We start from the raw sequence: 23780 nt of genomic DNA on the forward strand, positions 1-23780 counted from the left end.
CAGACACCCGTCCAATATTTGATCTTTCTGCGTCCCAAATCTCTCCTTGTTATTTCAAAATATCTCAACATTTTCCCACTTTAATATTCATAAATTATAACCGCCTGCTTGGATAAAACTGGAAGCCATGCAGGGCTGCAGGGACATGTCCCAAATTTAGTGGAAAATAAATTCATCTCGTGTGGTCTTCCACAACAAAAATAAATAAACAAACACACACAAAATGTATTAATTTGACTTAAATTATCTTTATCATTACCACTACCATTATCATCACCATTACCATTTATCATCATCATCATCATCCCCACCACCATTAATGATACCACTATCGATCATCAGCAGCAACATCAATGCCCGGCTAAATTTCATTGATCATCAAGATCATCATTACCACCATCCTTACAGTATATGGCATCATAATTCATTATCTTCAACATCACCACCACCATCATCATTATCATCATTATCAACTCCATCATCACCATCATCATCATCACCACCATCATCATTATCATCATCACCATCATCATCATCACCACCATCATCATTATCATCATCACCATCACTGCATCATCACCATCATAACCATCATGCATCATCACCATCATCATCACCATCATGCATCATCACCATCATCATCACCATCATGCATCATCACCATCATGCATCATCACCATCATCACCATCATCATCACAATCATCACCATCATCATCACCATCAGCATGCATCACAACAATCATCATCACCATCATGCATCATCACAATCATCATCACCATCATCATCATCCCCATCATCATCATCATCATGCATCACCATCATCACCACCATCACCATCATCATCATCACAATCACCATCATCATCCCCATCATCATCATCATCATAATCACCATCATCATCACCATCATCATCATCACCACCACCCCACACCATCATCATCATCACCACCACCCCACACCATCTCATATCTTCCATTATCAGAATTACCACCGATTGACGTTTGTTTTATCAAAGTAACTAATAAGCTGATCATAGAGCATATTCTTTATTCTCAGTGAGCAACAATGCTCAAATCTTATCAATCTTATCACTGTTCAATTTTAGACTTGTTTCGAAATTATTGTTCAAATATTTGGGTTCAAGAGTTCAATTCTATTAGCCAGCAAATTCTAAATTGAATGTTGTAGTTAGAACTGTCCTAGTATGAGTTGAAAACAATCTTGCCTTGAGCAATTTAAAGGACGCAAAATACAAGGTATTAACATGGAGTTACTAGCTCCATGTTAAACTTCTTTGAAATCGTGCACAAGATGTTGCAACTTACAGGTACCTATGAATATTTTGGCAAAATTTTGAAAGGTAAATCAATGTATCTATGAGGTGGAAACAAAAACAAAATTTACAATTCAAACTTAGACATCACAACACACAGCAGGGAAATGCCCATTTCATATGCCAGATCCCAATGTTATCCATTTCAATCATGCCATGAACTCTTCAATCCTAGTGCACTTGAGATATATGTTTATGAAGGTGCAGATCCATTTAGATTCGACGCAATGCCATTTCAGGGGCCATACTGTGTTTGTCCAATAGTCGCCCTCTCAAAAATATTGTTTAATCCGCCTATACACGTTCATGTGAACTAGAAAACACTGAGAACACATAGACACTAAAACATCATTTCAGAGAGGTCCCGAATACATGTAGGTCAGACTTACAAACACCAAGGAAACGCTCAACATCAAAACTGATCCAAAATGCATTCTTCGAGAGTCAATATCCAGACTTAACAAGGAGAATCACCACAAAGTTGCATATTGAAATTGTCTTGCAATTTATTTACATTGAATATACACAGAACTGTGACAGAGAATGACTAGAATGTCTTACAAAAAAAGAGAGAAAAACAGGACAATATCACATACCCCCCCAAAAAAAATAAATGTAATATTTGTTTCTATGCATTTACTTTATTCAGAAAATGGCACGAGCTACTCTACTTCAACTTGGTAAATTGCCAATTCGTCCACTCACCACATGGCTTACCATCATTTAGTCCCCCCCCCCCCCGTCATCAATACATCTCAAATGGCCTAGTCCTTTTAGGGTTAAAGGTAAATGCCAGTTTTGGTGACGATATCAAAATGAGTTCGTACAGAATCCAATGAAATGACCACCAAAGTGTCTGTATAATTAAAGTATACGTGCCAAAGGATTCTGGAAGAAATTGTGTAATTTCTGAGAAATTAGCAAATAAGCACAGGATTCGGGTCAAGCATCGGGCACAACGTTCAAAGCAATAATAATACACTGTCCCACGTGCGCTTATCTGTGTTGGTGATCTTCAGTGTCAATATTTCTCAGCGTAGATTTCAAGATTTCACAAAGTTCTGTTTATGTGACTGTACCAGATCTAGATCCTCGATGATATACTGACAATTAAGCCTGGTTTTACAGACTTTCTCATGAAATCAGTGTTTTCTGCAACTACTGGCATTTCTCTTTACGTTGATTAATTGAAAACAAAATGTGGTTTGTTATTCCAAATCAAAATGATCAATGAATTACATTATGGACCATTTTTTTATTTCCGGAACAAGAAATATATATATATATATATATATATATATATATATATATGCAATTTGCATGTTTCAGAATAAAGAACCTTTGGTTTATAAGGATGTCCTCCAATCAAATAAGCCTGCTGGCTGCATAGCCTGAATTAGTATGAGTGGAGTGTCATTTTCTAACAATTGTCTATTTTTCGCTTCTAATTCTCTGTTTTATAGACTGGGAATGTGTCTTCTCACCTACAGCTACTTTTTAGAAAATCCTGAATACCTAAAAAAAAAATGCAGCAGATACCTAAAACCATGTAATGCTTCAGAAACATTGACATGTAATCATGTATTACCCAAACACATTTCAAAATAATGTACAAAAAAAATTTTATGCTTAAGGGCGTAATAGAATAAGCCAGTTCACGGTTAGCTCATGATCAACTTTTCTCAAATGACCTTTGTGATTTTTCATTAGGATAAGCACTATCATTTTCAAATGTAGATGATGCATCAGCTTTATCGGTAGAGTATTCATATTCTAAGAACAAAAGGCATTGTATATACCAGGTGACTAGAATAGTACATCAGGGATAAAGTTTGGAAATCTGTTTTATTTTCTGCCTTTGGCACATTTGACTATTGTTTAGACTACTGTCAAATACTAGTGATTATGTAGGATTTATTTATTACTCTTCAGCTTGGATGTGATAAAATGAATATTTTGACATGAATACATGAATAATCATCATATCACAAATGCGTATGTCAGTGAATTTGAAAGCCACCTTCATGGTTTATCTCAAATGACCTTTTCTGCTCATGCGAAGTTTACAACCGTGAATGGGCTTAAAGGTTACATGACCGGCATCAAGATAGACAGGATAGGGCCCTGCTTCATGAAACTAGTCATCAATGACACATTAAAAGATTCTGCTATAAGCTACTAAACGGTACCTTTGGCTTGGCCAAGATAGTTTTTGTCAATGAATCCTAGTATGTTATTTATAGAAAGTTTTATGAAATGGGGTCCTGTATGTTCTAGAGCAAATAAAGAGACCTACAGGTCTACATCCTATCTGAGGGAATTGAAAATGAAGCTTATGGCCTAGTCTAACTAGAAACCCCTGATTAAACTACTCTCCTATGTGACTGATTTCAGCTAATCATGCTTCGCAGAAAATCAGTTCGAGTCTGTTCGATGATACCAGAATCTAGCTCTGAAGTCGTCACTACACGTCACGAAGCCAGGTCCTGTAGGTGAGTGGATGATGCAACTGACGACATTGTTGTGGCCTAGGAGGTGAAAACAAAATGAAAACATAAATATGTCATGACAAAAACTGCAAGATATTAATCTTTCTATCAGTTTACACAGTTGAAGAAGTACACAAAGGATGATGATAAAGTAAGTGATAAGCAAGTCATCCCCAACAATTGATTTGAAAAATAAATTATAAAAATATCAACCAAGCACAGCATCTTCATTTTTGTCAAATGGGGATGTGCATATGCAATTCACATGGCTAATTGTGTAATCTTTGGCCCTACCATGGAGGCAGATTTAATTTATGTATTATTTTTTCAAAAGATAATGGCCAGGGAATGTCTTACAAAGAGTTGCAAATTGAATAAAAGCAATCAGAAACTCAGTCATTCAGATTAATTATGGCATCGTTAGCTTCTTATTGTTTTGATGCATCAGCTCAACTGCACCTCTTCGTAAGATTGAGGCCTATACCAGGATACAAGAATTTAATCAGACTATAATTACCTAGAGATAGCAGCTTGTTCCTCTCTGCATTCCTTGAATCCCAGCAACATAAACTCAATGTCTTCTCATCAGGAAAGAATACTAAAGAGAGAAAAACCAAAACCAACAAAATGAATAGTTACTGGTAGTGTATCACAAAGAGTCAAGAGTGACTAAAACGTTATTTACATTTTCAAGTTCCATGCATTAAGATTAAACATTCTTGATTAAGAATTATGTGATAAATGTACGAAAAGAAAAATAATAAAAATCTGAGGCTGCAGTTAGTAGCCAAAAATTTCAAGGTAATTTTTCGATTTTTTTTTCTTTTGTTGCGACCAAAAGTTTCAACTTAATATGTTATTTTCTACCAATACAGATGAACTTTCATCTTAAAAATCTATTCCTACAACCTAATCCTATATACCCCCTCCCCCTCCATTTCTCCTAGATTGGTCAAGAATCTTTCCAACAAGCATCCTTACAAGACTGAATACAGTCTGCTTAAATTTGTTCAAGACTAATCTTACCATAATCCTCTGTGTGGTTGAATACAGCTTGTGTATTAGTCTTCATCTGCTCAGACCCGGCTCCCGTATATGTGATGAGTGTTCTGCTGGTAGCGATCTCCCAAAGTTTCACCAAGGAGTCTTTGCCACTGGATAGCACATACTATTGTAAAACAGAAAAAAAATAAAGAAATAAACACGACACAAACAATTGTGTCAACAATGAGAAGGGACTTTTCTGTACAATGAGATAGAAGTGGTCTTGGAATATGCAGGTATGATAGCTCAGTCTTAAGAACGATGGTCTAAAAATCCGGTGACCAGGTTTCGATTCCACCGGGTGTGCTAGTGCCCTTTGGTAAGGCATTTATCCTTATTACTAGGTCCCTTGGAGAGGACTTTAAGACTTTGGTCTTATGGTTGCCTGCATACATTCATGCTTTTGGCAAATAGGTAAAAAATTATTATTGTCAAAATTGTTTTTAAATTAATGTCCATAGTGTTTTCATTGATTTGATTTATAAAATTTTCATGAAATACACAAAGTATTTACAAAAACTGGCTTCTCTCACCTTTCCATTTCTTGAGAATCTAACAGAACAGACAGGAGCTCCTCCATGAGCATCTTTGAGTGTATTGACACACCTGTTACTCACACCATCCCAGAGTTTGATAGATCCATCATTACTGCAAGAGGCATACATGTTGCCAAGAGGACTGTATTCCATCTGTATGGGTTGGTTAGAAGAATCAAAGGGTGGGAACAAGCGTAACAATCTAATTTAATAGTTGTATTTCAATATGATGATGATGGGTTCTTGTTAGGCGCCGGTATCCGCCTCAGCTGGGCGCTCATGGCGCTTGCTCAAAAATAGGAAATATCTCACAAATTTCAATGTCGTCAAACACTGCTTAGGCAGGATCATCATTCAGTTCAAGTACTGTCCTAGTAATGCTACAATATTCCATCTTTGTGTAAGATAAATAAACAAGAAATGTTACACAAGAGGAGTGATTTATAGTTTGTATTTCACTAAACAAAGTGTGCCAGCTGTGGCATGACTCTTCCTCACCATGATCATTAAAGGTCAAGTCCACCTGAGAAAAATGTTGATTTGAATCAATAGAGAAAAATCAGACAAGCACAATGCTGAAAATTTCATCAAAATCGGATGTAGAATAAGAAAGTTATGACATTTCAAAGTTTCGCTTATTTTTAATAAAATCGTTATATGAACGAGCCAGTTACATCCAAATAAGACAGTCGATGATGTCACTCACTCAATATTTCTTTTGTTTTTTATTGTTTGAATTATACAATATTTCAATTTGACGATTAGGACCTCCTTGCCTGAAGCACAAAATGTTAGTTAAAATAATGGAATTCCACATGTTCATGGAGGAATGAAACTTCATTTTACATGACAATGTCGAGAAAATACAAGTATTTCATATTTCATATAATAAAATACAAAAGAAATAGTGAGTGATGTCATCAACTCTCTCATTTGGATGTAACTGGCTTGTTCATATAACTATTTTGTTAAAAATAAGCAAAACTTTAAAATGTCATACCTTATATACCATATCTTATTTCACATCCGATTTTGATGAAATTTTCAGTGTTATGCTTGAATTTTTCTCTTTTTATTCAAATCAAGTTTTTGTTGGAGTGGACTTATCCTTTAATCAACATTTTCTACAAATGTAGTGATCAGTCAAGTTATGAAAGTACAGTGATCAAAACAGATTGTAGGTTACTAGATCACGTCACATTGTGGAATATCATTTGGCTACATTAAAACAAAAAAATAGTTGTGAATGTCTTGTCAGGGGTTGTTTCACAAAGAATTTATAAAGTGCGATTAAAAGATTGCCAGTTAGGGGGTGTTGCAAGAAAATATTTGCAATCTATCGCAAATATTCTGTTGCAATTTTACAGTTGAATGATCACTTTTAACTTAAGCAAATCAGATTACACTTGTTTCATGAAGAAGATTAGTAAAAATCGCAATTTGCAATTAATTGCAAGGCATATGCTTGATTTCGGGGAAAAATTAAGTTGCAAATGATCGCAAGTTTCTTGCAGTGCCCCATTAGAGTCTGCATATTACTCAATGTGACTGCATGTTACATTTCATGTGTGCATCAGCATTTAAGCACTTCCAAGAATTGATTTTAATGAACCTAACACGTTGTGTTTATACTTACCATATTCATCATAGCTTTATGTTGGTCGCTGGGATTACAAGACACAAAGCACTGAGCAGTATTTACATCATACAGCCTCACTGTCAAACAAACAACAAGATTTTCAGTCAATTCCCTTGAAATTAAAGAAATTCAAACCTTGGCAATATCCTGAAATTCCCTTGCAATATAGTGAGATATGTCATGTTCACTTAACGACTGATGAATTCAGCGATTCCAATAGGCTTATTCCAGTGACTAACCAGTTTTAGCAGGCAATGGGTTAGTATTATAGATATACAATATCATTAGTAAATATGGTAGATAGAATGATTCTATTCTAAATGTTTCTTTCTTCATAAAATTCTCTTCACATATTTCAAATGGAAAAATTGTTAAATTTAAAAGGAAAAACTTATCACAGGGATTCCTATGAATTTCCTTTCCCATATAACCTCATGATTCATCTTTGTTAGAAGTCTTGTAAAGGGAAGTTGAAGTGTGGTCATTGCTGGGTTCAGGGTAGGGCCATCATCTCTTTTTAGGTGATGGGTTTGGTGTGTGCTCCGAGGATACCATGAATTTATATAAAATATGATCTTTCAAAATAGCATTTACATTTTATTATTCCAATTCATATCTGTAGAGAATGTATCAATTTCAGAAACAACTGAAAAATTGCACATTTTTTTTCAGAACTGAGCAGATAACAGTATTCCTAATCATGTGACAAAGAGATCAAACTTACACGTTGGGTGTTCTGTTGCAACCAGTAAGAAATCCCCACACGGATGGAATGTAGTGAACCTGATCGGGGAAACTTCCTGGATGGACTTGGCCGACTTCTTGACTGTTGACTTTGAGAAATCGAAGAGTTTAACGGTGCAGTCTTTACCTCCCGATACCAGGATGGGCCATGACGGGTGAAAGTCAAGGGCTGTGATGTCCTGCAAAGTTTAAATGAAGACATGAGGAAAATAACTTCTTTCACATCTTATGAATAATATGGACAGGCCTTGATAGAAAGCAGAATTGACAACATACCAAGCCAATTATAGGGATGCCAGTTGGAATTGATCAGAGGGCCTGAAAATCACCTAGAATACAATATTTTGTACACAAAAATGCTAAAACTATGGCCTGAAAATAAATTGCCAGAGCCTGAATTCAGGCTTTTGCCTGAAAACTGGCATCCCTGCAATTAACATGGTTGTAACTTGGAAAGTTCCAGAAGATTATTTGCTTTTAAAGATCCCATCTTTCAAAACAAAAGCAACCATAGCTGATCGAGTGTGCCTCCAAAATTCGGGAATAGCTTACGTCAGGAAGTCAACAATTAAAGCAAGTTCAAGTTTGAGTTTATATTTATGTTAAAGGTCAAGTCCACCTCAGAAAAATGTTGATTTGAATCAATGGAGAAAAATCAGACAAGCACAATGCTGAAAATTTTATCAAAATCGGATGTAAAATAAGAAAGTTATGACATTTCAAAAATTTCGCTTATTTTTAACAAAAGAGTTATATGAACGAGCCAGTTACATCCAAATGAGAGAGTTGATGATGTCTCTCACTCACTATTTCTTTAGTTTTTTATTGTTTGAATTATACAATATTTCAATTTTTACGAATTTGACGATTAGGACCTCCTTGCCTGAAGCACAAAATGTTAAAATAATGGAATTCCACGAGTTCAGGTAGGAATGAAACTTCATTTTACATAACAATGATGAGAAAATGAAAATATTTAATATAATAAAATACAAAAGAAATAGTAAGTGATGTCATCTACTCTCTCATTTGGATGTAACTGGCTCGTTCACATAACTATTTTGTTGAAAATAGCGAAACTTTGAAATGTCATTACTTTCTTATTTTACTAATTTTCAGTGTTATGCTTGTTGAATTTTTCCCTTTTTATTCATATCAAGTTTTTGTTGGGGTGGACTTGTCCTTTAATGTATTTCCAGTGGGAGTAATTTTTGCAGGAGCAAATGCCATGGTACAGGATAGTCAAAAGAGAACTTTTGAGACTACTTACATCAACATGATCATATAGGGTCCTGATAACAGGATGGCTTTCAACTGTATCTGTGGTAGGGGCCGAGGCTGCACTCTTTGCTAACATACGCTCCACATCCAGGATCTAAGAACCAGATAAAATTAATACAGGACCAGTGAGTTTTCAAAAAAAAAGACAGCAATCTACACTCAACAATACTATATGATCAGCACTACTCAATAGCTTACCCTCATAGATTTGAGAGATATAAAGGAATACACCTGTGCAGTTTCTTGAATGGCAGTATTCAATCATAAGTATCTTGATGAAAGAAAATTGTTTCAATTCCAGACTTTTTTATTATCCACCTGAACATAATCACTTTTCACAGCCGTCAAAATTTTGCAAGTAACCAAACCAAATTACATACAAATTGAAAGGGAAAGAACTCTCCTCTCTCATGTTAAATATAAATCTTTTGCTTCCTAAAACTTGGAAAGTCCTTGACAACATCCAAGCCTAAAGGCCACCGCACACATTAAGACTGTTCGTGCTCCAATTTTTAAACAAATCGCATTTTGCTCGTTTTCTGAAAATGTGAATGGAACATATCATTTTATCTGAGGCTAAAATTAATTGAAAGAATACTAATATAACCATTTTGAAAGATTGCAAGCCTTTATTTTGGAGTAAAGGCCAAATCAGTTTCAAATCGTAGCCAATCGTACGACTGCTATGACGTCATTACGACTAGATATCAAATTTGCTTTTATTCTAAGAAGGGTGATAACATAGTCACAAATTTGAACATAGGTATTTGTACGATGATTTAGAACATTACACAGTAAGATATTCGAAGTCTTAATATTAGCATCAACTTCTACTACGTTTTATTCTAAAATTGAGTCGCAGACTAATCGTAAGGTGTGCGGTCGCCTTTATGGACTGTGGCGCTCCCCTCCCTGATATGACAACTGGCAATATTTCTAGTTATTCAGTGGATGGATTCATGTTTCAATGATACCTTGATTGATGCATCCGTTGATCCAGTTGCAATCAGCTGACCTAGAAGAAAAAGGAATTTAATTTAAGAAAAAAAAAGAGTGGTAATCTCATAAAACCCAATGATTTTAATCCATGCTTTATACAAATTTCCGTCCATACTTCTATGAGATGCTTCATCTATTTTTTTTTTTATTGAATATAATTTTATTTTTTTTCTCTATGATATTGAAGGGAAGGATAGCATACCAAAGAAGTTATAAATTTTTTTTTTCAAACAATTACTTTTTTTCGCATTTCACAATGAAATTTATTCCTTCTGAAAACAGTTCACAGGAGGATCAGAATAATTCGCACTTTGTGCAAGAGCTCTCAAGTGGCACTGTTAAAGTGTGGTATCATTAACCAAAATGACAGGAGAAAGCATTATATGATTATCTTATTAGTAACTTTCACAGATTTATGTGCTCCCAGCCAACCAAATGCAAAGATTTCAGTAGCTTATAACATATTGTAAGTGTTAGTGAAAATCACTGACAAATCTCTCCATGAAAAGGTCCCATTAGACAGTGTTCTATAAAGCATCATGTTGGTAACTTTTACTAACTACTTCCCTCTAAACCAATCAGATGCATGGATTTGCAGTAGCTTGTAACATCTGTAATTCACAGATACATCTCTTCACGAAATGTTCCCCTGAAACCAAGGCACCTACCATCGTTGCTCCATGCAGCTATCCGACATGGTCCCTTATGAGCGGTGACATAGCAGGTCTCGTACTGGGCTGCTTCGGGGGCTTGTGATTGCACTGCATGGTAGTTAAAAAGAGATTGTTCACAACGGTCATTTGATTTGGTCATTTTGAGCTGCATAATTAAATACAAAACCATTTATATGGTAGAGTGGAGAGATTACCCCTTAAAAATTCATGTCAAGCAGTATACTTAAAAGGTAAATGCTAGTTTTGGTAACGATATCAAAATGAGTTCGTACAGAATCCAATGAAATGACCACCAAAGTGTCTGTTTGTATAAATAAAATGTATGTGCCAAAGGATTCTGGAAGAAATTGTGTAATTGCTGAGAAATCAGCATAAAAGCACAGGATTCGGGTAGAGCATCGGGCCCGACATTAGAAATAATACACTGTCCCACATGGGCTTATCTGTGTTGGGGATCTTCAGTCTGAACATTTTTCGGCGTAGATTTCAAGATTTCACTAAGTTCAGTTTATGTAACTGTACCAGATCTAGATCCTCGATGATATACTGACAATTAAGCCTGGTTTTACAGACTTTCTCATGAAATCAGTGTTTACTGCAACTACTGGAATTTATCTTTAAATATATACAGGAATGAGCCACTACGTATCACTCACTTTTTTCATCCAAATACATTCATAAACCAAGTTTAATATCTCTAAAACAAATCAGACTATTGTCACTCCTATATGACGTGATTTTGAAGTTACTAACTGCAGACTGACAGACCATCCAAAAATATCATATCTATTGGTTGAAGAAAAAAATAAAAAAAAAAAAGAAGAAAAAAAAAGTAAAAAGAGAGAAAGAAAGATTATCTCACCCTCTGTATCAAAGTCCAAATCAATAGATGAAGCTGGAGCAACTGTGTCAGATATCAGGACTGGAGGAGGTCCTGCATAGGGGAAAGTAGTATATCTTAGGGGTCTGGATCAGTACAAAGTTATCACATATCATATGAAGCATTGAGGTATCTTTTTATATGTACCTCCATGTATGATTAAAGGTAAATGCCAGTTTTTGTAACGATATCAAAATGAGTTTGTACAGAATCCAATGAAATGACCACCAAAGTGTCTGTATAATTAAAGTATACGTGCCAAAGGATTCTGGAAGAAATTGTGTAATTGCTGAGAAATTAGCAAATAAGCACAGGATTCGGGTCAAGCGTCGGGCAAGACATTCAAAGCAATAATAACACACTGTCCCACGTGCGCTTATCTGTGTTGGTGATCTTCAGTGTGAATATTTTTCAGCGTAGATTTCAAGATTTCCCAAAGTTCACTTTATGTGACTGTACCAGGTCTAGATCCTCGATGATATACTGACAATTAAGCCTGGTTTTACAGACTTTCTCATGAAATCAGTATTTACTGCAACTACTAGAATTTCTCTTTAATGTGTACCATACAGAAGGCACCATTATAATTCTTGATTGTAGTTGCCTATCTTTTAAATGCTGATAGAAAAATCTAAATCTTGCCAACTTATGTTTCATTAAAAATAAAAATGGCAATATTCATGGAATTTGTCACCAATCCACAACACTAGTTATTCAGCCACTGAAAGGAACTTTTCAACTCATTTGTAGACTTTGTATACAAAACTAACACATATGAGAGGTCACAAATTTGACGAGGCCAAAAATGTGGACACCAAAATATGAAAAACTATATACAATCAGTATCGAAAGTTGGTAAACTGAATTTTACACAATCTATTGTATGTTTAGAAAAAAAAATAATTCTAATAATAAAAAGTTTACATAAAGTCTTTGCCAGACTTACTGTCAGGTTCTGCTCTAAGACCCAGCTGTACAACTTTCTGAAGACGATCTGATGGTGGACAATCAGGAACCGGACACACAATCTTACTCAGCTGCTGTGAAATCTCATGGTAACCATCATGAAGTAGTTGACTATTAAAATAAAGAAGAAATACCATACACAAGAGATATAAAATTAACAAATACAAAAAATATATTTCAAAGCGGTATATAATCAGTTCTTAATAAAAATTAAAAAATCATTTTGAATATCGGGATATATGCGTGCTGTCACTTGGTGAATTTATAAGAAAGCAACATAGCAATGTAAGAACAGTTTCCCGTCTTTTCATATTTTTCTCGTTTTAAATAAATTCTTTTATAAAAAATGAAATCAATATCGTAGAAATGAAGTTGTTTCTCATTTACATGATTTAGGGCTAGATCTTGAGGCATTTCCGGGCGAATTCGCCCGCCCGCCACCCCCATGTATTTTTTTACGCTGCTGTCAGGTTCCATTACAGCTATTCATCATATAATTTGGCTCTTAGGTAAATTTGATTCTTTTAATTTTTTTTTCTTCATTAAAAATAGAGATTGAAAAACTACAATTGTTGTACCTTATTTACTTTCCACCAATAGAGGGCGTACACCCAAATATGCTCCAAATTCAAGTTTTTGAGCGCTCTAGTGAATACAAAAATTTCCCCAAGTTACTAATGAAAAATAAATGGAAACTGTATGGAAATAAGTATTTTTGGTCCCAAAAGTGATATTTCAATGATTTTTTTTTATTGAGTGCTGTATACAGCATTGGCATACCATACTAGTCCTACCTGTACTTTCCCCACAGGCAGGATGGTAATAAACCCTTGGGTGGGCTATGCCTAGTGACTGTACTGGTAGTAGTGTCTAGTTTTTTGGGTGTAAAAATTACACTTTTTTTTGGGGGGGGGAGGGGGTTGCAAAGCAAGTCGAGTCGAAGGGAGATTGTCTCCCATATTTATTGGAGTCTCCCACGTTGTGTGCCACTGCTATTCAACTCCCGCGGCGGGGGGGGGGGGGGGCACTTCCATTGACGAGTGGATACCATGCGCGACCATGGGGTCTCGAAAAGCACCCTAAACACGTAATTTACATATTCTGAAAATGCACCCCTTAACAAGTATTGACAGTAGAGGCGCTGGTCAGAAAATTGGGATCGTCCCAGTTTACAGGGACTGTCTCAGTTTATAAGGATTTCTTCACACAAGAAATCTAGGAAAGTTCATTCACCTGTCAACTTTGTCAAGTGCCGACACCAATCAAGTGTGCTAGTCAATGTAAACATATCAGGTTTCATAACAAGATTATTGGAAGACAGTAAGTCATGAAAAATAGAGGGTGAACTGGGGGGAATTGAGGTCACTGAATCTATTTTTAGCACTCTCAATTTCCGTAATTGCTGTCTTTGTCCCGTAGGGGGAAGTGAAAAAAAAAAGTCCCCATAAACCAGGACAGCCTCAATTTATCAAGACATGATTTGTATTGGTTTATGAGGATATCCTTGTTTTCTGGGACAATCCAACTTTTTGGACCAGCGCCTCCACTGATTGAAGTGTGAAATCCTAACCTTAACCACTCATTCAATGAACAAGGTTATGATATAACCTTGTTCTCAGTTACATCTCCATGTGTGGCAAAATAAGGGTGGCAATGTTTGGCTTATTTTCTCTTTTTTCTATGGGACAAATGCTTGATTTTCTAACACTATCAGTTTTCATTACAGCTATTCATCATATAACTTGGCTGTTATAATAATAATAATAATAATGGGTATTTAGAGGCGCTAAAAACAAAAAGTACCATAGCGCGTACAAAAGTAGGAAACATTTAATATTTGCAATGATTACAATACAATATTCAAGATAAAAAGGAAAATATTAATTATTGAGGAAAAAGGTATGTCTTAAGGGATGATTTGAAGCCAAGAACACTGGAAACATTTCTTATTGAAAGAGGGATAGCATTCCAAGTCTTGGCAGCTGCTACGGCAAACCGTTTTTCGGCAGAGGAGAGTTTTGACAAGGGAATGCAAAGTCTGCATGTGTCAGTGATTGAACGAAGATTACGAGAGGGTGTGTATAATTTGATGGTATTATTAAGATATTCAGGTCCTAATTGATTTAGAGTTTTGTATACATATAAACAGACTTTAAACTGAATGCGTTGGAATAGAGGTAACCAGTGGAGTTCCTTAAGTAGGGGTGTAGTATGAGTTCGGGATCCAAAGCCAAAAATTAAACGAGCGGCACGATTCTGTATAACCTCAAGTTTTCTTCTATCTCTAGCTGACAAAACAGTATATAAACTATTACAGTAATCTAACCGAGAAAGGATAAGTGCTCGCACAGCATGGTGACATGTCTTATGATCAATAAATCTACGGATCCTCCACAAATTGCTGAGATGATAATTACAATTACGGACAACCTGATTTACTTGAGCAGACAGTGTGAACATGTTATCAATGCATACTCCAAGAACAGTAGTTTTAGTGGAGATGGGGATGCATTGACCATTACCTGTTATGTAAATTTAATTCTTTAAATTATTTTCTCTTAATTGATTGAAAAATGAAAATGTTCTTGCCATATTACTTTCCACCAATAGAGGGAGTACACAAAATTATGCCCGAAATGCAAGTTTTTGAGTGCTCTGGTGACTACAAAAATTATTCCAAAGTTACTAATGAAAAATAAATTGCAACTGTATGGAAATTAGTAATTTTGGTCACAAAAGTGATATTTTAATGATTTTTTTAAGTGTGTGCTCTGTACAGCATTGGCATACCATGCCCTGCCTGTAGATTCCACACAGGCAGGGTGGTTGCAGTGAACAAGTGCCCTTAACAGGTATTGGAAACAAAACGATACTCTTGGCAATTATTCCCTGAAATGAACCCCTGAACAAGTACAGGAATGTTTTATTGTTACGTGTCCTTCAGTCTTCGGCTTTACCTTATTTGGTTTAGTACGACCCCACCTTCTACACCTCGCGCAAATCACACTCTAAACACGAAGTGTTGGGGCAAAAAGGACATCCTTTATAAAACATTTTAATTTTGTTTTATCATCCCCGCAAATTCGACCCTAAACACGTAATTTTCCTAGCGAAATAGATATCCTTTTTTCATTATTTTAGTGTTTTTGACACCCTTATTAGGCAGGACAACAAGAATTTCAAAATGTGTTTGTTGTCCCCAAGAATGATATCAAAAAATTTCTTAATATCTAATTTGTCATGTGAAACCACTTAAAACTTACGTAAAATTCATTTAAACTGCAAAAAGAGCAATTTCATAGCACCAACATGGGTCGAAAAAGTCATAGACATCGCGGGTCCCTGTTAATGCACTGTCCTTACTATCGATAGTTTAAACGATCACGATGTGCTCGCTAAATGCGCGCGCCCGTCGGCGTCTGCTAGCCGTCCTCTGCTGTGACTCTCAAATAGCCCCGCATGTGCGATTTTTAGTCAGATCGTCCCATATGCTGTTTTTCATGTTAGTACATAGATGCGTGCGCGTTTTTTGCGGACGCAGATCATGTACCCATCTCCGTCGTCTGCTACGGCTCTCTATATCAGTCCCAACTTGTGAAATGTGTTTTCTGGTGTATTTTCATTTGGTCTACATGCAGTTTGCCCACTTGTCATTTGGTCTAATGCCAAATGGGCTAAACCCATTTGGTCTACTAAATTGCCATTTGGTCTACACTTGGTCTAATTCTCATTTAGTGAAATGTCCAGTTGGTCTAATTTCAGCATAACCTACATAATTATATATTTTTTTACTTTGTCAAATACTGGTACATAAAATTGGCTTTATATCATGCAGTTCCACTTTGTAAATATGTATATTCATTTGGTTCACATGCAATTTGCCCACTTCTCATTTAGTCTAATGCCGAATGGGCTAAACCCATTTGGTCTACACTTGGTCTAATTCTCATTTTGTGAAATGTCCAGTTGGTCTAATTTCAGCACAACCTAGGCTACTTAATTATATTTTTTTAACTTATATACATATATTTTAGTCTTTATACATATACCAAATGGGCTTGACCCATTTGGTTTAAAAAAAATTCTAATTGCCATTTGGTCTACACTTTGTCTAATTTACATTTGGTCTACACTACACTTGATCTAATTTTGAGTCCAGTCCAGGGTCTAATTTCAATGACCTACATCATTATGATTTTATACTTTGTGAAATATATATTTTTTTCTTTATATAATTTCATTTCATCTTATAGTTTTAGCATTGGTTTCCAAATAAATAATACTTGAACAGTGGCATAATCATGATAATGGAGCCAAAAGTTTTGAAAGGTGTATCGGGTAAATTTATAAAGTTGTAAGCAGAAGCAAACAACAAAAAAATGTTGAAGCGGGGGGGGGGGGGGCGGTGTTAATTAATTTCCTTTTATTTTCCAATGCCAGATCAATCTTTGTTTTTGCTTGCTAAATTTTTTAAAAATGATGTTCTGTTCTCTCTACAATTTTTACTAATGATCCTTTTTTTACTTATTTTTTCAGACACATTCGCACCCGAACCGAATCTACAAGGGAAGAGAATTATTGAACCCTTGAGAATATACAGGTCAAGGGCTGTAATAGTATACAGGGGCACTTCCTGGGAGTTTAATTTCAATTAATTATGTGTTTTCAGGATTTTTTTTAGGATATCTAACATTGCAGTGAAAATTATTGCCCCTGCTGATAGTTTTTCAGCTGTGCATGCCCCTCCTTAATTTCAGTGAATAAGGTGTGGCACTGCCCTCTATGATTCATTTTGAATTTTAATGGGCTCCAAAATGCAGTAATTTATAAATGATAGCATAATCTTATTTTGATAAAGCATTTTACTTAATGGGGGGGGGTGAATTTGACTACTAAACCAGCCCCCCCATGTCAAGGATTAAATTTATGGAAAAAAAAAAGCATATATGAAATAGATATAGTTATTGCATATTAGAATATTATTTTTTCTTTGAGAGCTACTGTCAAGATGTAATGAAAATATGCAATTTTCATCAAAGAATGCCCCCCCCCCCGTAAGGCCCTTTTTTGCTTGGCAAATTTTCATCCTGAAAATGTGCCCCCCCCCCCCCCCCCCCCGGATAAATCCTGGATCCACCACCCCTGGTTTTGATTAAGTTTACATGTATTTTCATTTTGAAAAAAAAAATTCCTAGAGATTTATAAACAGCATGATTTACACTGAGCATTTCATACACTTTGTGCAGAAGAAATATTATCTTGAGAAATTTGGTTATCAAATTATGGAAGATATCTTTTGGAAATGAAATTATTTTATTGCAGTTATGTCTTACATTGTATTGTCATTTTACTTGATAGAAATTCATTATTTTTTATAACCATAACAGTGTTATAAATTCATATTTGCTAAATTGTAATAATCATTTTGATGTTCCTTCATCTTCATGAAAGTATGAATTCTAGTCATCTGCTTCAGTCTGCCCAATGAAATGGTTACAAAGGGCCTAAGCATCCCTTGTCATTTTTCAATAATTAGTTAAGTCAGTAGTCAAGTAAGGGGTCAGACAGTTTGGCTGTATTATATTTGTTTAATTGTCTTACTAGTGTCAATTTACTTAACTTTTTCTGCTTGTGATTGAACCACCAAATTGCCAGATAGTACCATTTTGTTGGGCAGACATTAATATTGACTAGAGGACTTACTTTCCAAACCAACCTAAAGATAATATGATACTTCATGTAGGGGTATATTGCCTCCATTCCATTGTTGGGATAATGAATAATTATGAGAAAAATAATAAAGAAAAACAGTTACTCAAATCAAATTCACTCAAAATCATACACTAATGTACTCTCCTCAAAAATCAGTTCTCACTTTTAGGTATTGATCATTCATTCAGTCAATAAAATAATGAAAACAGAGACAGGAGGTCCTCCTCAAAATAAACACAAACACAGTGTCTCACATACATATTAAGAGTAAAATCAGTTTGTATCTTTCGTGGGATTTGTTTTTATGTAAATCTGGATTCTTCTTGTTAGTAGGGCCTTAGGTCACTCTGACTTGAACTTAAAACTTCCAATCTCAAGAAGGCAAGATATCTCAGTAGATAGTCATTGTCAAGATGTTTAGGAGTTCAATCTGGTGGTGAGGTTATTCACGATGGCATCTGATATTCTGGCAGAAAGAATGAGAAATAAAAAAGTGCATAAATACAATTATTTATTTTTTCAATGCAAATTAAATTAACGATCGAGTCATTCAAGATAGTGTGTATTTTTTAGAGGGGGGGGGGGGGGGGTGATGGCATGACAAGTTTTTAGTCCAAATTATTTTTATCTTCATTTATTTTCCACTTTGTATTACCATTTATTCAAAAATTGCAATAAACATATTAATAAATGAGTTTTAATCTAGGCCTAGTTGGCAAAAGAAAAACCAGTGGCGGCGGCAATGCAAAGAAAAGTAAAAGGCAGTAAAGCACTGTGTCTGAGTGACTGACACCACGGCACTGAGTGACTGACAGTGAGGTGAATGTTCATTTTCCAGTGCATGCACATTATTGCCCCATCATATTCACTCGTTTTCAGAAAATATTTAGTTATTCCTCATATGACCATGATTATCTCCTTCATGTCATTACTCTGGTGTTTATTCATGATTTTAAATTCAGGAAATCATTTAGCAAACAAAGAAAACAAAGCATTTCTTGACTGTGATTCCGTGTGATTCAAGTTCTATTTCATTTCTGTGTATCACACGTACGCACGTACGTGACGTAATCTTGATCTCTAATCTGCTAATTGTTATGTTAATTAATCATCCCGTGCGCGCGATTAAAATGGCTCGAAATTCGACCAAATTCAAGGGCAGCTCAGCTTGTAAACCTCACTGAGAAGGGCTTCCACAGCCCTTGCGATTCCCCGCGCTGCAATTTAACTGCAAGACACAGAAAGGAAATCAATTCAAGTTTCACAATCAACGGAAAATCCAGAACCCTTCGAGACCCATTTTGCAAGAAATGCAACTAAATAAGGTAAGAATTGAGAGCAACTCACGACACTTTTGACTTACCGACACTTTCATGGTTATTTTTGGAAGATTTCATGGAATTTGGGGCACGAAAATGACTTCGGTAGCTCGCGAAAGTCCTATGCATTACGATGACATATTTTTCATCGCACGGGAGGACAATCACAAAGAGAAAATATCATATTCATCCGCGCTGACAGGGGCTTAATTTTGACGATATCGCATCGCTATGCGATTTCACTCATTGACAAGCGGACGAAACTTACGTACAAATTTTGAGCACTTCCGCGACAGCGCCATCTAGTGACTACGGCCGTGCCTACCCTTATCACATTACGTACGTAACGTGCCCTATCGTGAAAAGGACATCCTTTTTACGTGTTTTTTGGTCGCGCATGGTATCCACTCGTCAATGTAAGTGGCCCCCCCCCCCCCCCGGGGGTCATAGCCATAGCCATAGGCCCCCTAAATTTTTTTCCACCCAGAATTCTGTCATCTGGTAATGGGGTCCGATTCTCCGAACGTGGGAAAAAAATGTCATGTTCGGTCGCAGGCCCAGCACTCTTCTCTGCAGCTCTGCGCGGGGCCAGTGGCTTCAACTAATTCACACTTACAAACCAAAACCATGAAAACATGCGGGAAAGTCAGGTGGTGGCCAGGCCAGGGCATGCAGGGGGAGGCTTGACCGGGCCAGGGCTGGGACCGATTCGATCCCGTGCTGCCAGGCTAGGCTAGCTAGGCAGGCTAGGCGGCGATGCATGCAGCGACGTGCAGAGAACAGCGAGCCAGCCGCGCCGTTCCCGTTCACGGTTCAGTAAAAAAATACCTCGAAACAGAATAAGGAAATAATGAAAATGTATAATTTCATACCTAATTATCAGCCTATACATCTGATCCTTTTCTCTTATAGTCATCGTTGCGAGAGACATGGTGAATTCTAGGTAAATACAGCTTTCATTAAAAAAATAAAGTAGCAAACTGAGGCTGCATCGACGCAAATTTATTGACTATGGAATGCCATTTGTGCTCTATCGATCTTCTGAGAAATATACTCCGACGGATTATTGGGCTGAGAGTTTGCCCTATATAGATTTTTTTTTATTGCAAATAAGAGGATATTTGATTTTAATGTTAAAGCAGTATTGTGAAAACAATAATATGTACGCCGGTGGCTGACACTCGCTTACAGATGGGGGGGGGCTGCCCCAGGGGAGCCCGATGAACGGTTTTGGAATTAGTGGGGGGGGGGGGGTGGGCCGCGTCTATAACCGTGCCAAAAAAGTGGGAATTTTTACGTTTTTTTATATACGCCTTTAGAAAAAAAAGTGTAGGGGCTGAAGCTAGCTCCCACCCCCGTTTCTGCGGCCCCTCACGGTGTGGATAAATAGCTCAAATTGTTACAAGCAAGCGAGAGCAGAGGCGAGGGGGGGAGGTTCTTGAAAACTTACATCATGTCAAAGTCTATTTGAACATTAGATTTTTGTACTTAAAATGGCATTAAAAAATTACTCGCTCACTCATCATAGATTTTATTTTACTGTCCCTTGAGTCCTCTCAACACGCGGGCTCCCAACTCTCCATTATCAATAACATTCATACACGTGAGTGCATGTCATAATTATGTCTTCTTTTGTTAAGTTGCAGCAAAAAGTATATTACATAATAGGCCTAGTAAATTTCTTTCTTTTTCATTTCACTAGATACAGATGACATATATTTTTACATGATGAAATAGGAATGTAGGCTACATCAATAATTTAATCGAAATAAGCAAACTCGAAGATGTGACTGCAGATTTATAATGAAATTTTTGTTTTGTGTGTGTGTCTGATTTTAGACTATTCAACGATAAATAGAAATTTATTTCACGTTTGAGCATCTCTTTAAAGCTCAACCAACCCCAATAAAAATAATAAAATCAAACTAGGGCTACACCGTAATAAATGATAATCAAGATGTAAACTGTAGGAATGTTTTGGGATGCAAAGTTTAAAAGTTATAGCAAAGAGGAGAGCGGGGAGAATTTGGGGGACAAAAATGGCACTCTGATGGTTTTCCACCTCCAGTGTTTAATTATTCAGAATGACATTTTCATTTCATTATGACAAATAGTGAAAATACCAAGCTACATAGGCCTATAGCCGGTAATCTCTTGTAATCATTTATGCAACAATACAGCAACCAGCTGTATAGATCTCCGAGATCAGCGGAGGAAGAAGAAGAAGCCAGGTACTATAACTTTAGGATAAAAATATGATTTTGGAACACCTCTTGCGCGGGGTAAAGTAGACCACCCTGCATGGAGTAAAATGGGACACTGGGGGTAACGTGGGACAGGCAAAAGTGCTGTGCAAACAGAATGGTAATTATAGAGAAATACACATACATATCATCAAGGGTTAAGTTTGTAACACCATGCACAAAGATGATAATTATAATCTGATTAGGCAAACAAAAAACGGGGGAATTTTTTTCAGTGTTGCTTTTTTCATTTTTTTTTTAAATTTCAAAATCCGCGGAAATCCGCGGATCCGCGGAGAAATCTCATGCCTGAATCATTAACATCCAACAATCTAACTTAAATTCATTATGTCTTGAACGCTTGTAAAGATAAAACAATCATTTTGGACTTTCAAATGCATTCTATTGGGGTTCTGTGTGGCCATTTTCAATACACACCAAATTGAATTAAAAGAAAACGGGTCAACTAGGCTTTATTGCTGCATTCAAGTCTTCCTCTAATATTTTCGAGGCATGTCTTTCTGCAAAAGACAATAAAAAGCTGCGACGTTATTAAAATCAGTCTAAAATATTTGTTGTTGTTGTTGAATCAAATTAAATCCTTGATCTATTGGCATTAGCCTTGGATGAATATTATCATGATGATTGTCTTATACTTTGATAGGCCTACAAATGAGGGATAACAAATTGATTGATCAGAATAAAAAATATATGTACATGATTATAGGTCTGAAGCATAATGCAAGTAAGATTTCTTTTATACTAATAGGTTCATTATTGCGGATTGAAATAATCGCTAGTAGAGGGTATTCATTTGTCTCGCAATCTACTATGGTCAACAAGGAAATTCACTCTCGCAAAAAGTGTTCACTGGCTTTCTAGGAAATTCGTGATCACTCTCGCAAAAAGTGTTCACTAGCTTACAAGTTCACGAGCTTTCAAGTGCCGCTGCAACTCTTTATCAAGTGACACGGATTGTCCGATATCATACTCTATTTATACTTACCTCCAAGACCGTACGCACAAACGCGAGAACAATAGGTGGGCAATAGGTGGTTTGTTGTTGAAAGTTTCTACCCTGTTTCTCTCTCCCCCTCTCTCTCTTTCTATCTATTTATGTGCATTCCTTCTTACATCTGAGAGGCAATAGCCCTAGGAATTTTTTTATACTAGGTCAAATGCACTAAGTAGTATGTTCTCATTCTTTTATTGATCCCTCATTCAATCCCATGTCTTTGGGGCAGTTGAGTGATATCTACACAAAATGTACATAAACCTTTGTATTACAATTAATAATGACCTATTGTCATTGGATTCACTGTTGGGCTATATGCAGGTAGGATCATGGGTGTCGATCACGGGGGGGATGGGGGGGATATATCCCCCCAATATTTCAAGTGGGGGGGGATGGCCTGTATTATCATCCCCCCAATAATTTAGGGTAGAAAAATTTAATAATGATGATGAAAAAATGAAAAGTTTGATCATGATGATTATAGTATGCCATCAATCAGTTTGTTTCCCTCGCAATTTGTGTATATTGTTATTAAATAAAAACATTCTTTTTCAGGACTATTAAACAGATGGGTGGAGGTTCAAGATGAAAAAGAATGAAATGTTTATGTATCTGATATTTTTTAACACATGACATAAAAGGACCCCAACGAAAATCAACTTTTGTTGATAGGGTGTTGCATCCCACCAGTGGTGAATAAATTAATTTAAATAAATCATTAACTCAAAAGGGTGGAAAAATAAAAGGGAGTAAAAGGGTGGCAAGATAAATAAAGGAATGACGGTAAGCCCGATGGCGCACGAGAAGCCACACAGGTTGTAATTTGTGCTAGTCTTAATTGGTCCGAATCTGCATTTTATCATCATGCATTAAGAAGAATAAAGATATTGCCAGTTCAGGTTAG

At 36.2% G+C, this 23780-nt stretch overlaps 1 protein-coding gene across 1 annotated transcript; it reads right to left on the reverse strand.

Moving 5' to 3' along the window:
• Positions 1–3115: 3115 nt before the first annotated feature.
• LOC121427383 (cleavage stimulation factor subunit 1-like) lies at positions 3116–20632 on the reverse strand. The gene is made up of 12 exons (XM_041623746.1): positions 20491–20632; positions 12568–12698; positions 11604–11675; positions 10736–10828; positions 10043–10083; positions 9058–9162; positions 7768–7966; positions 7041–7120; positions 5402–5557; positions 4851–4992; positions 4342–4422; positions 3116–3863 (listed from the first exon to the last, which is right to left on the reverse strand). The coding sequence occupies exons 1-12, from the start codon at positions 20547–20549 to the stop codon at positions 3751–3753; spliced, it is 1272 nt and encodes a 423-aa protein (XP_041479680.1). The 5' UTR covers positions 20550–20632; the 3' UTR covers positions 3116–3750.
• Between the last annotated feature and the right edge of the window lie 3148 nt (positions 20633–23780).

Source organism: Lytechinus variegatus, chromosome 14 (assembly GCF_018143015.1).
Source record: "Lytechinus variegatus isolate NC3 chromosome 14, Lvar_3.0, whole genome shotgun sequence".
Taxonomy (NCBI): domain Eukaryota; kingdom Metazoa; phylum Echinodermata; class Echinoidea; order Temnopleuroida; family Toxopneustidae; genus Lytechinus; species Lytechinus variegatus.